The following is a 14,189-nucleotide window of genomic DNA, read 5'->3' on the forward strand; positions in this document are numbered from 1 at the left end:
TCTGTTCCCAGGGCCCCGTTATATTTCGGAGCAGGTTCGAGGGAGGAGCGAGGGCGGCGGCGGCGGCGTCTTTCCCGCCTCCCTCGACGGAGGAGGAGGAGGCGAGGCCTAGTGCCCGGCGCCCGCCTCGCGCTTCCCAGCCGCCCAAAATGGCGGCGTCGGCGAGGCTCCCTTGCGCGGGGCTGCGCTCCCTGAGGCGCCTGCTGCTGGGACGCCCCTCGCACTCCGGGCGGCTGCCGGCGAGGGGGCTCCGCGCAGGAGTGAGTCTCCCGAGGCGGCCCCCCCTGCCCCCTTCCCGCAGTCACGACCCGGATATTTGGGCCCCATTTAAAGGGAGGGTTGGATAGACGTGGGCTTTCCCCCCCACCTCTCAGCGAGAAAGGAAGTCCCTGTGCCCCACTTAGCCGTGGGGGTTTCTTTTCCTTGGGGGGCGTATCAAATAAGGGGTGGAAGGAGAGGTGGGGACCCCTTTCCCTGGGGGTCTAGAGGTGGGGTTATGTCTCTCCCCTCCCTCCAGATCTCTTCCCCCCCCCCAACCCTAAAAAACCAAAACAAATCACAGAAACCCACATTTTTCAGGGTTTGGAAGGCTGGATGGGGGTGTGGGGTGCGAGGGAATGTGGAAGTTGCACATCCCCACGTGGCACTTTGCACGTGTATGGGTGCAAACTTTGCGTGGGGGAGGGGAAGGAGTGGAGTATTTTTATATTGCGGGTCCATCTGTCCTTGTTGAAAATGCTATATCCGTCTTCTCAGAAATGGGTGTCCAGAGATTTTTAACTGGCATATGTTTCCTGAAATCATCGTTCATGCTGGTCTATTGGGGGTTGTTGTTATTGTTGTTGATCATGTATGTATGTATTTGTTGTGTTCTTTATGTGAACTACTTCTGAGTGAGCTCTGCCCAAATAATGACATGGGTCCTTATCATAGTGCACATTGTTAAACTGTGGAACTCACTGCTGCTGCAGGAGGAAGTGATGGCCACCAGCCCAGATGGTTTTTTAATGGATTTGATTTTTTAAAAACGGTTTTGATAACCCAGGTGGGTTTAAAAAGAAAGAAAGAAAGGATTGGAGAGATTCGTGGAGGACTGGCTGTATCGATGGCTACTGGCCTTGATGGCTGTGCCAAGGTCAGACACAGTAATCCTTCTGAATATCAGTAGCTGAAAACTGTTTGGAGGGGACGTTGGAGTGTTGATCTTACGCTTGAATCCTGCTTGCGGCTTTGCCACAAGCATGTGGTTGGCCACTGTGGGAAGAGGATGCTGGATCAGATGGGCCGTTGGCCGGATCCGGTAGGGTCTTCTTACATTCTTGCGGCTATTAATTTGGCTGACTCAAATGGGATGATGGCGGAGGGTGTGTGTATGTGTGTTGAGTTTGAGTTTCTACTGAAATGAGGCTGCATTTTAATGTTGTACAGTGGTACCTCAGATTACAGACGCTTCAGGTTACAGACTCCGCTAACCCAGTGCTTCAGGTTAAGAACTTTGCTTCAGGATGAGAACAGAAATCGTGCTCTGGCGGCGCGGCAGCAGCAGGAGACCCCATTAGCTAAAGTGGAGCTTCAGGTTAAGAACAGTTTCAGGTTAAGTACGGACCTCTGGAACGAATTAAGTACTTAACCTGAGGTCCCACTGTATTTTAATCTTGTTTTTAAGTTGCATTTTAATCAATTGTTTTTATACCTGGTGTTAGCCCTGAGCCCAGTCTTGGCTGGGGAGGGTGGAGTATAAATATTATTATTATTATTATTATTATTATTATTATTTATTCAGCAAAATCTAGAAGACCACAGCTTCCCTGCACCTTATGAACTCGAGTGGTCTGTGGCCTTGTGGCCAAACACAAACACATACACACTCTTAATGATAGAACTGGCTGCTTTGCACTGCTGTTCACAAGGAGAGGTGAGCTTTCCTTCACCAGAGGCTTTTAAGCAGAGGTTGGATGGCCACCTGGCATGGATGGTTTACTTGAGATTCCTGCATTGCAGGGGGGTTGGACTAGATGGCCATCAGGGTCCCTTTCCAACTCTTAAATTAGGAGTACGTCCCATTGAATTCGTTGGACTTACTTCCCCGGTGGGGTTTATGATTGCCATCAATTTTGAATTTGATTTTAATTAATTTTTTATAATGTTGCACTATTTTAGTGTTGTTAGCTGCCCTGAGCCCGGCTTCGGCTGGGGAGGGCGGGATATAAATAAAATTTATTATTATTATTTAACTCCCAAGTAAACATGTGCAGAACAGATGAGGCTGTGAGAGGGAGTTGATTGCCTTTGCGCCCCAATGAAGGTGGGAGGCTTGTGTTAGAAATGCTGCAAATATCTATTTTCCAAAGCATTCAGCAGGGAACCAGTCTTTTAAAAGGCATCGTCAAATGTGGTGTGTGTGTGTGTGTGTGTGTGTGTGGCAGGTCACCCTGTGTGTTTTCAGGACTTGGAAAACACTTTCTTTCAGAAAGGGAGGGAGAGAATCCGTCTCCCCTGCAACTTTCTCCTGCCTGATTGGGCCGTCTCAAGGGGCGTGTGTTTCTCTCTTTTTCTTTTGGGACTGCATCCAGTTTTCCCTCACCCTTTCCCCAGTGTTGATTTACTGAAGTCAATTAGCTTTCTTGTCACAGCTTTACAGGCCCAAGATCTGTGGAGATAATTTTCCTTCTCTCCCTGGCAGCAGCCGAGGACGTGGTATTTGTTTAACAAACATGTCCGTCCTGGATTTAAAGGCTTATTCCACTGTTGTTTTCGACAGCTCATATAGCCTGAATAGGGAACCTGATCTCTCCAGATGTTGAACCATACAGGGACGGCCTTTAAAGTGTGTGATCCAGGAGACACTTTCTCTGGTTCTTCCACCCAGTAATATGTTGTTGTTGTTGTTTAGTTGTGTCCGACTCTTCGTGACCCCCTGGACCAGAGCACGCCAGGCTCTCCTGTCTTCCACTGCCTCCTGCAGTTTGGCCAAACTCATGCTGGTAGCTTTGAGAACACTGTCCAACCATCTTGTCCTGTGTCGTCCCCTTCTCCTTGTGCCCTCCATCTTTCACAGCATCAGGGTCTACAGCCTACAGATGGGCTCCTGCAACTGCTGGCCGTGTTTCACACAGGGCTAGACTTTACCTGCCACCCCTGACAGTCCCGTCCTTGCAGAGAGGCAGTCCTCTGGGAGGGGAGGCGCACTGCATGCGCAAGCACACCCTGGGATCTTGGCAGTACATGCCACCTCCTTCTACATTGCCATTGGGGAGGCAAAGCAAAGTAGGTTAGAGGGTTGGTGGGACCACCTTTTGAAAAGCCAAGGCACATCGCTCGCTGCTGTGATATGGAAGCCGGGGGTGGGGAGAAATACCTATGTGGTGATAGCTTTGCAGAATGACAAGTGTAACTGAAATAAAATAGGTAGCTGTGTTCATCTGAAGCAGTAGAAATATATATATATATATATATATATATATATATTCCAGTAGCACCTTAGAGACCAACTACCGTATTTTTCGCTCTATAGGACGCACCCGACCATAGGATGCACCTAGTTTTAGAGGGGGAGAACAAGAAAAAAAAATTCTCTCCCTCGCTGCACAGCGCCCCTTCAGCGAAGCGGCAGGAGAAACAGAGCCCCTTCCATTTCACCTCCTGCTTCGCTGAAGGGGCGCTGTGCAGAGAGGCAAAGCAGAGAGGCGGCTATCCCTGAAGCCTGGAGAGCGAGAGGGGTCGGTGCGCACTAACCCCTCTCAATCTTCAAGCTTCAGCGAAAGCAACGCGAAGCCTCCGGAGCGCGTGTTGCTTTCGCTGAAGCCATGGAGCCTGGATTCGCTCCATAAGACGCACACACATTTCCCCTAGTTTTTGGAGGGGAAAAGGTGCGTCTTATAGAGCGAAAAATACGGTAAGTTTGTTCTTCATATGAGCTTTCATACGCATGCACACTTTTTCAGTATCTGTGCGTATCTGAAGAAGTGTGCATGCACATGAAAGCTCATACCAAGAATAAACCTAGTTGGTCCCTAAGGTGCTACTGGATAATTTTTATTTACTTATTTACTTATTATTTCTACTGAAATCAAATACATAGCATTTCAGTTGCCTCGTCGCTGTACGGCATGATGCAACTCTGTTCACCTTTTCACAGGTGTGTTGTTCCCTTTTTATCTGTCCCAGGTATGCCTTCAACAGCAGGAAGAGTTTACCTCTTTGGAGGAGAAGCCGCAATTCCCCGGTGCCTCGGCCGAGTTCGTAGACAAGCTAGAATTCATCCAGCCTAATGTCATTTCAGGGATTCCCATCTACCGAGTTATGGACCGACAGGGGCAGATCACCAACCCCAGCGAGGACCCTGAGGTAAGACCCAGGGGGCTTGTCAGATTGTCCGGTTCAGTGCGCTGTGCAGTTCTGCATTGCCACTAGAAGAAGAAAAAATCAAGAGGTTCTTGCAGGAGGCAAGGAATTTTGAAATGCTTTCCTTTGGCCCTGTTCAAATATTTTTCATCCAGCGGCATTTCTCCCTCCCTTGCAGCTTCCCCAAGAGCAGGTGCTGAAATTCTACAAGAGCATGACGCTTCTCAACACCATGGATCGGATTCTCTACGAGTCCCAGAGGCAGGTATGGCCACAGTGCGCACACACATGTGCTGTAAGATTCTGCCCCCCTCATTCAAAAAAACAAATTGTCCTATTGGGAGGGTCACACAAAGTACCGTATTTTTTGCTCTATAAGACTCACTTTTTCCCTCCTAAAAAGTAAGGGGAAATGTGTGTGCGTCTTATGGAGCGAATGCAGGCTGCGCAGCTATCCCAGAAGCCAGAACAGCAAGAGAGATTGCTGCTTTCACTGCGCAGAGATCCCTCTTGCTGTTCTGGCTTCTGAGATTCAGAATATTTTTTTTCTTGTTTTCCTCCTCCAAAAACTAGGTGCGTCTTGTGGTCTGGTGCGTCTTATAGAGCGAAAAATACGGTATCTCCTGACTTGGGGATGTGGATGTAGCCTGGCCTTCTCCAACCTGATGTTTTGGTTGGACTTCCATCACCCCTGAGCTCTGGCCCTGCTAGCTGGGGCTGATGGGAATTGTAGTCCAAAACACCTGGCTTACAGCAGGTTGGGGAAGGTTGATCTAATGTAGGACTGTCCGACAGGTTGATTGCGATCTACTGGTCATTCGTGGGGTGCCCCTTGTCAATCATGGTTGATCGTGCCCCACCCCCAAAAAAGCTCAACAACTCTGAGAAGATCACTGCCAGTTTTTTTTTTTATAGTGGTTGGAAGTTGGACAGCCCTGATCTAATGAATAGACAGAGTGACATGCACACAAAGCTGGGCCTAGAGGCCTTCATCTTCCTTAGAATCATAAAATTGTAGAGTTGGAAGTGACCATGTGAACCCTCTAGACTAACCCCCTGCAATGCAGGAATCTTGCCCAACATGGGGCTCGAACCCACAACCCAGAGAATAAGAGTCTTTTGCTCTCCCGACTGAGCTGTCCCTTTCTCCTTCCATAACTAAGTTCAGTTTGTTTTCCTTAGGGTCGGATCTCCTTCTACATGACCAACTACGGGGAGGAAGGCACCCACGTGGGCAGCGCAGCGGCTCTTAGTGACACCGATCTGGTGTTTGGACAGTACCGTGAAGCAGGTAAGAGACAATTCACTCTCCCTACCGCTGAAGTGTGGTGTGCTACTAGCTTCTCAGCCACTGGGTGGCAGCACATGACAGCTCAACACTGCAGTGCTCTTAACAGCATTAGGCATGTTTGCATCCTCGACTCTCACCCCAACAATACTTCTTCTTTCCTGTTATTCCATTTTTTAATCATTTGTTCCTATTTTCCCTTAGGATACACTGTCTCTTGGGCTGGTTAGTTCTGCACTCCGTGTGACCGTTTATAAACAACTAAAGGAGCCGATTAGACAGGCACATGGTACCATGTGCTTTAAAAGTCGATTGATCTGTTTTTATATTCCATAATAGCAGCCACTGCAATAGGTGTTCTTAATAGGCCTCTTTTTCTGCAGTGTAATCTTGAATTTATTTTATAGTAGGCTTTTGAACCTTGACTGAGATGGCTCCCCTTCCCCAAATGCTCTCCTCTCGTCCATCAGATGACCCCCCCCCCCTCTGTGGAAGAAGCGTTGCTCCTGAACTCTGTGCATCAACTAGTGTGCTGTTAATACCATTACAGTGGTACCCCGCAAGATGAATGCCTCGCAAGACGGAAAACCCGCTAGACGAAAGGGTTTTCCGTTTTTCGATGCGCTTTGCAGACGAATTTCCCTATGGGCTTGCTTTGCAAGATGAAAATGTCTTGCGAGTCTTGAGATTTTTTTTCGCTCCCCACCCCCTTTTTCTAAGCCGCTAAACTGCTAATAGCCTTTTAGCAGCTAATCCCTTAAGCCTTTAATAGCTGCTAATAGCGCTAAGCCGCTAATAGGGTTGCTTCGCAAGACGAAAAAACCGCTAGACGAAGAGACTCGCGGAACGAATTAATTTCGTCTTGCGAGGCACCACTGTACTGGCTTCTCACTCTGATAAAAGGTGCTTCCGGTTAATCTCATGTTCCCTCTTGCTCCTCTTAGGTGTACTGATGCACAGAGGGTACCCTCTGGACCTGTTCATGGCGCAGTGCTACGGCAATGCCAGCGACACTGGGAAAGGCCGGCAGATGCCCGTGCACTACGGCTGCAAAGATTTGCACTTTGTCACCATATCGTCCCCACTAGCTACGCAGATCCCACAAGGTGAGACGAAAACGGGGTTAAAAATTTCCAGGATGATAAAGGGTCTGGAAACCAGGCCTAATAATAATAATAATAATAATAATTAATTTTTATTTATTCCCGCCCTCCCAAGCCAAGGCCGGGCTCAGGGCAGCTAACAAGCAATAATAAAAACAAGTTGAATGAATGCAACTTAAAAACAAGATTAAAATACAACAATTAAAATGTTGAAACATTAAAATATTAAAATGCAGCCTCGTCACAGGAGGAGAAAGGAAAAATGAAAAAGAAAGAGGGGGAAGGAATCAAATTGGCTCCAAGCCAAAGGCCAGGCGGAACAACTCTGTCTTACAGGCCCTGCGAAAAGAAATCAGATCCTGCAGGGCCCTGGTCTCATGAGGCAGAGCGTTCCACCAGGCCGGAGCCAGAGTTGAAAAGGCCCTGGCTCTGGTTGAGGCTAATCTAACTTCCTTAGGGCCCGGGACCTCTAGGGTGTTGCTATTTATGGACCTTGAGGCTCTCCGTGGGGCATACCGGGAGAGGCGGTCCCATAGGTACGAGGGTCCTAGGCCGTGAAGGGCTTTAAAGGTCAAAACCAGCACCTTAAATCTGACCCTGTACTCCACCGGGAGCCAGTGCAGCTGGAAAAGCACTGGGTGAATATGCTCCCATGGCAGGGACCCCGTGAGGAGCCTCGCTGCAGCATTCTGCACCCGCTGGAGTTTCTGGGTCAGCTTCAAGGGCAGCCCCGCGTAGAGCGAATTACAGTAGTCAAGCCTGGAGGTGACCGTCGCATGGATCTCTGTGGCCAGATCACTGAGGAACAGTTGAGGGAACTGGGTATGTTCAGGCTGAATCGGTGGTTTAGCTTGATCTATGGTAGCTTCAAGTGCACATAGCATCTGATCCTCTTTCCCTCTGGCAGAGTCAGGAGGTGTGAGACACCCCAGGCTGGCAAATCCCCCTTTGGGGTCGTTGCCAAAGGGGTCTGGGAGCTGAGCGGGTCACGACACTGCTTAATATGGACAGATCCTTCACTTATTAATGAACAAGCCATGTTCAAATATATAAAAGGATGTCACATAGAGGAGGGAGAAAGGTTGTTTTCTCCTGCTCCAGAGAAGCGGACACGGAGCAATGGATCCAAACTATAAGAAAGAAGATTCCACCTAAACATTAGGAAGAACTTCCTGATAGTAAGAGCTGTTTGACAGTGGAATTTGCTGCCAGGGAGTGTGGTGGAGTCTCCTTCTTTGGAGGTCTTTAAGCAGAGGCTTGACAACCATATGTCAGGAGTGCTCTGATGGTGTTTCCTGCTTGGCAGGGGGTTGGACTCGATGGCCCTTGTTGTCTCTTCCAACTCTATGATTCTAAGGGTTCATTACAACAATGCAATCCTTTGTCTGAAGACACAGTCACAGTGAATGCCCTGTGTACCCATCTCTTTCCTTTCCCATCTCTCATTCCCTCTCTCCCCTCCCCATTTGGCAGCTGTTGGCTCCGCCTACGCCATCAAGAGGGAGAACACCAATCGGATTGTCATCTGCTACTTTGGGGAGGGCGCGGCCAGTGAGGGCGATGCCCACGCAGGCTTCAACTTTGCCGCCACCCTTGAGTGCCCCATCATTTTCTTCTGCCGCAACAACGGCTATGCCATCTCCACCCCGACGTCTGAGCAGTACCGGGGTGACGGAATAGGTGAGGGGGGTCAGGCCGGGGTGTGGGTGGGGTGGAGAATGCTCTGAGGCTACATGACCTTGCCCTCCTGCCCCAGATTCTGGGTAAAGTAGGAATAACATAGAAAGTCCACTTTGGAAGCCTCTGCTGTCACCAGCCACTGCCGCATAACTAGCACAGAAATATATGTGCCTTTTTTTCATCTTTATATTGGCATTGTTTCATCAACTGTCCTGGAAGCACCTGCAGCACCGTGAAGTGTGTCTTCCCAGAGTAGAGTGTATCAAGTTGGGAGTAAAAGTTAATTTTTGCAAATTTCCTCAGCTAGGGGTCTTAAAATCATGTTTTCGAGGTGCGAGGAATTCAAATCTGCTATTATTTTAGCTCTGTAAGTCTGCATTTGATGAAGAAACATGTAAACTGCTTTCGGGAAACCAATGAATTTTAATATTAACTTCTGAGAATGTCAGGTAATGCTAAAGAATAATAGTGTATAACTGTTCTTGGCTATCATTTTTAATTATTTCTATGCAGTTTTGCACACATTTTACCTATACTAAGTAAAACTAAATTATATTTATTCAACCAAAATACAGTGGTGCCTCGGGTTAAGTACTTAATTCGTTCCGGAGGTCCGTTCTTAACCTGAAACTGTTCTTAACCTGAAGCACCACTTTAGCTAATGGGGCCTCCTGCTGCCACCGCGCCACTAGAGCACAATTTCTGTTCTCATCCTGAAGCAGATTTCTTAACCCGAGGTAATATTTCTGGGTTAGCAGAGTCTGTAACCTGAAGTGTATGTAACCCGAGGTACCACTGTATCTTTCGAATTCCCAAATCAATGTCATGACTTCTTCGCACCTCTCATTTTTGGAATTTGAAAGTTGAACAGTCCAACACTCCCTATTCCCAGAGCGCTTATCCTTTGCTTTCTTCCCACAGCTGCACGTGGTCCTGGCTACGGCATCCAGTCTATCCGGGTGGATGGCAACGACGTCTTTGCCGTGTACAATGCCACCAGGGAGGCCCGTCGCCGGGCTGTTGCCGAGAACCAGCCCTTCCTGATTGAAGCCATGACCTACAGGTAGGTGTGGAGCGAGTGGGGGGAGTCAATGGAGCACAAGTCCCCTAGCCTGAGAAGGAAGTGACCTGATGTGGGGGGCGGGACCAAAGAACCCCCTGAATCATGAGCTGCCCGTTTCCCTCTCAGGATTGGACACCACAGCACAAGTGACGACAGCTCCGCCTACCGCTCGGTGGACGAAGTCAACTATTGGGACAAGCAAGACCACCCTATCTCTCGTCTCCGTCACTACATGGTGGGCAGAGGCTGGTGGGATGAGGACCAGGAGAAGACATGGCGGAAGAAATCCCGCAAAAGGGTGAGTGGCTTGGATGTATGGTGTCCACGTTACCCTCCTGAGAGCCAGTGTGGTGTAGTGGTTAAGAGCGGTGGACTCGTAATCTGGTGAACCGGGTTCGCTTCCCTGCTCCTTCACATGCAGCTGCTGGGTGACCTTGGGCCAGTCACACTTCTCTGAAGTCTCTCAGCCCCACTCACCTCACAGAGTGTTTGTTGTGGGGGAGGAAGGGAAAGGAGAATGTTAGCCGCTTTGAGACTCCATAGGGTAGTGATAAAGCGGGATATCAAATCCAAACTCTTCTCCGTCTTGGCTGTGTTTCTGTGGGTGCCTGCTTGCGATAAATAGGCAAATGTACAGAACAATGCAAAATATGAGCAAAGGCCAACAATATTGAAGTCTCCTAGGGAAGAACATAGGGAGCAGCTTTAATGGTGAGCCAGAACATTGCTCCCCCTAGCTTAGTGTCAGTGCTCTACCCTTGAGCTACCTCTTCGTTATTTACGGGGGTGCTCCTTCCATCTGCCCGTGCCCTAGGTACAGGAGTACATACCCCGCTTGAAAAGCAGGAACATGCATGGTGACTTCCACAGGGTGTCAGGGACTGGCTAGGTCAGGAGCCAGGAGATTGGTGGTGGGGTGCAGAAGACAAGTCAGAGGAAGAAGCAGGGGCAGATGGGTTGGAGGCTGAGCAAGCACTAGGTTTAAGTGAGAGTGAGGCAGCTGAGGAGGAGGCTGAGGCTGCGACAGATTGCCAACCCCCTGCCAGTTCCACTGTCTCCTCCTCCCATCCTCTTCTGTCCCCAAGAACAAGAAGGGTGTTACCTGTAGCAGAGCAAAAGGCACAGAGAGCCCCTCCTCGAAAGAGTTTGAGACTGTTGCGAAGGCAGCCAGCTGCAGAGGAGCCTTGGAAGGAAGTGGGAGGCTCAGATCCCCTGTTCCGGCCCAGGATACCTGAAGGAGCGTCTCCACCCCCATTGTTCAGCCCAGACACTGAGGTCCAGCTCCGAGGGCCTTCTGGCAGTTCCCACACTGGGAGAAATGAGGTTACAGGGAACCAGGCAGAGGGCCTTCTTGGTAGTGGCACCCGCCCTGTGGAACACCCTCCCATCAGATGTCAAGGAAATAAATAACTATCTGACTTTTAGAAAACATCTGAAGGCAGCTTGTTTAGGGAAGCTTTTAATGTTTGATGTTTTATCATGTTTTTAATATTCTGTTGGGAGCTGCCCAGAGTGGCTGGGGAAGCCCAGTCAGATGGGTATAAATAAATTACTATTACTACTACTACTACTACTTCATCATCAGGTTAGTCCTGCCTGTGAATTTCGCCATTGTGTTTTGTCTCTCTGAATAAAGAATCGACTTTACTGCTCCTCTCTGAGTTTCTGTGCTGAACTGCAGCCAAACCAGCCCTGACACCGGGAAATCCCAGTGCTCCTCCGATCAGCTTTCTAAAATAGAACCACTTCTTTGTGACGAATAGAAGCATCCTGGGTGAGGTTGGGCTGCATCAATAGGAGTATAGCATCTAGATCAAGGGAAGTAATAGTGCCACTGTATTCTGCTCTGGTCAGACCTCACCTGGAGTACTGTGTCCAGTTCTGGGCACCACAGTTCAAGAAGGACACTGACAAACTGGAACGTGACCAGAGGAGGGCAACCAAAATGGTCAAAGGCCTGGAAACGATGCCTTATGAGGAACGGCTAAGGGAGCTGGGCATGTTTAGCCTGGAGAAGAGGAGGTTAAGGGGTGATATGATAGCCATGTTCAAATATATAAAAGGATGTCACATAGAGGAGGGAGAAAGGGTGTTTTCTGCTGCTCCAGAGAAGCGGACATGGAGCAATGGATCCAAACTACAAGAAAGAAGATTCCACCTAAACATTAGGAAGAACTTCCTGACAGTAAGAGCAGTTCGACAGTGGAATTTGCTGCCAAGGAGTGTGGTGGAGTCTCCTTCTTTGGAGGTCTTTAAGCAGAGGCTTGACAACCATATGTCAGGAGTGCTCTGATGGTGTTTCCTGCTTGGCAGGGGGTTGGACTCGATGGCCCTTGGGGTCTCTTCCAACTCTATGATTCTATGATTCTATTCTATGATTCCACACAGGATTGTAAAGCAAATTGCAGGTCCGGAACGGGGACTCCCATCTCTGCTTTCCTTTTGTATTCCTCAGGTGATGGAGGCCTTTGAGGAAGCGGAGCGCAAGTTGAAGCCCAGCCCTCAGTTCCTCTTCTCCGACGTCTACTGCGAGATGCCCTGGCACATCCAGAAGCAGCAGGAATCCCTGGAACGCCACCTCAAGCAGTACGGCGAGCACTACCCGCTGGGCCAGTACGAGAAGTGACCTGCCTTCCCCTCGCCTCTCTGCCCTCCGGCAACTGGGATGTGCAGGAGATTGGCTCAAGCCAGCGTGCAGAGAGAGAGAGAGAGAGAGGTTTCGTGTTCTGGGCAACCCCTTCCTTGTCACAGTGGCGATCGTGTGAAAAGGAAGGATCAGTTGCTAAAAGACTCCACACCGGGGGATCCCTTTTGGATACTTTGGGGTTGAGGGGCTGGCACCTGTAAGCTGTGTCATTGGGTCCCACCCAGGGGCTTCAAACTAGCTTGTGGCAGCAGCCCAGACTGTTACTTTGCCCCCGTTTTTAGAATCTGCTAGTTGCACAAAGCCTGTTCAAAGCACACGAAACATCCACGGCTCTCCTGCTGTGGATGTGAATTGCCTTAGATCTGCTGCTTCCCCAAATCTTCTCCTGCTCCCGGTACCCTTTCCCTCCACGATTCTGTCATTCAAAAAGAAATTGGGCATAAGCTAGCAGGCAGCACCTTGGTTTCCCCTGTGGGGGGCAAGCATTTTTGCCAAACGGATCCCTAATGCCATCGTAAATGTCTCCGGAACTGAATACCACTTTGGTGGAATCTGCCGCTAGAATCTGCGCTGTCTAGAGTGGGAGGCCGCAGCTGGTGTCCTGTCTGAGAAGTAAATCCAGGCCTTCTTCGGATAGTGTCTTTTGGGTGATAAATGGCATTTTTAAGGGATGTGAACCTCAAGCTGCCATCTTGAGTTTTTTGAGGGTTTTTAGCAGCCGGGGAGAGCAATGCTGAAAGAAGTTACGGCTGTCTTGCCTGGCCTTTTTTTCCTGAACCCTTTCCCCGATCTAAACTGGCACCTGGAGGGGGGAGCTCTGTTGCTCTGTTACACTTGAATCGGAAGTTCTTACCACTGAAAAGCAATGGTTCTATTTGGGCTGCTGGGAGTAACAAGTGTCTAGGCAAATGTATGTATGAACAAAGGGTCACATTGTGGAATTAATAAAACTTTCGTGGGCATTTGCCTCTATGCAGTCTGCTTTTCAACCAGTGAAAACCCAGCCGGGGTGCCACATTCTTGACTGGGATAGTTATCAAAATGGGTGGAACCCGTTTGGCAGTCACTTGGGAAGGAAAGAATGGCACTTTGCACGTGCTCAGAGACACACTGCCTTCGCTTCACAGGAGTTAGGTCTTGCGCCCTAAATTGAAGCAGGCTGTGGATTCATGTTAGATGAATTCATGTTAGAATGATTAAAACTGTGGTAAAGCAAAGTTAGCTGCTTCATCTCATCTCACCCTGACTGCAATGAATATTCTGCAGTTGCACTACAGTGCCATAGGGTCGCATCCAATGCCAGCCTTCCTCTGAGTAGACCTACTGAAGTTAATGGCCGTGACTAATGCAGATTTATTCATTTCAGAGGCTCTTGTCTGAGTAGAACTTGGTTGGAAACAGGTACTAGGTACAGAATCCATCATCTTCAACACCTTACAGCACGTTCCTTAAAATTTTGTATCGGAGTATTTTCCTAGTTTACCTGTTATTTGATCACTGCTTTGTTTTAGCACCTGTCAGCCACCATGTGGAAGGACACTATAAAGATTTCTTGGCTATCTGCGTTCCTGTCTACAACCCCATTCTGTCCCTTTGATATCACCCGTCGCCCTTCCATTTTTTGCCTCGACTGCTTGCCCCAGCCAAAAGGCAGACTTTTTGGTTTATAAAACACAACACTGAAAACAGCTTGCCTCTCTGCTGCACCATCGTTTAGGAACCACTGCCTTGCCGCAAAATACAGTGGTGCCCCGCAAGACAAATGCCTCGCAAGACGGAAAACCCACTAGACGAAAGGGTTTTCCGTTTTGGAGGTGTTTCGCAGGACGAATTTGCTATGGGCTTGCTTCGCAAGACGAAAATGTCTTGCGATTCCTGGGGGTTTTTTCCCCGCTCCCTACCCCCTTTTTCTAAGGCACTAAGCTGCTAATAGCCTTTTAGCAGCTAATCCGCTAATCCCTTAAGCCTTTAATAGCCGCTAATAGCCGCTAACAGCGCTAATCCGCTAATGGGCTTGCTTCGCAAGACGAAAAAACCGCTAGACGAAGAGACTCACGGAATGGA

General features: G+C 49.0%; 1 protein-coding gene across 2 annotated transcripts; it reads left to right on the top strand.

The window, feature by feature from the left end:
* The first annotated feature begins 24 nt into the window (after window positions 1-24).
* On the top strand, window positions 25-13,087 carry BCKDHA (branched chain keto acid dehydrogenase E1 subunit alpha). Of its 2 annotated transcripts, none has more exons than XM_083455626.1 (9): window positions 25-260; window positions 4,168-4,347; window positions 4,523-4,609; window positions 5,527-5,635; window positions 6,577-6,738; window positions 8,209-8,415; window positions 9,337-9,478; window positions 9,605-9,776; window positions 11,934-13,087. In XM_083455626.1, exons 1-9 carry the CDS (start codon window positions 150-152, stop codon window positions 12,102-12,104), a joined length of 1,341 nt encoding a protein of 446 aa, XP_083311752.1. In that variant the 5' UTR covers window positions 25-149; the 3' UTR covers window positions 12,105-13,087. The 2 variants fall into 2 exon arrangements, 1 of the variants encoding a protein (XP_083311752.1); XR_014514743.1 differs by having other exon boundaries at window positions 105-260; window positions 9,605-11,252; window positions 11,792-13,087.
* The last annotated feature ends 1,102 nt before the right edge of the window (window positions 13,088-14,189 follow it).

The sequence above is a fragment of the Podarcis tiliguerta genome (genome assembly GCF_965153285.1).
Source record: "Podarcis tiliguerta genome assembly, chromosome: 8".
NCBI lineage: Eukaryota > Metazoa > Chordata > Lepidosauria > Squamata > Lacertidae > Podarcis > Podarcis tiliguerta.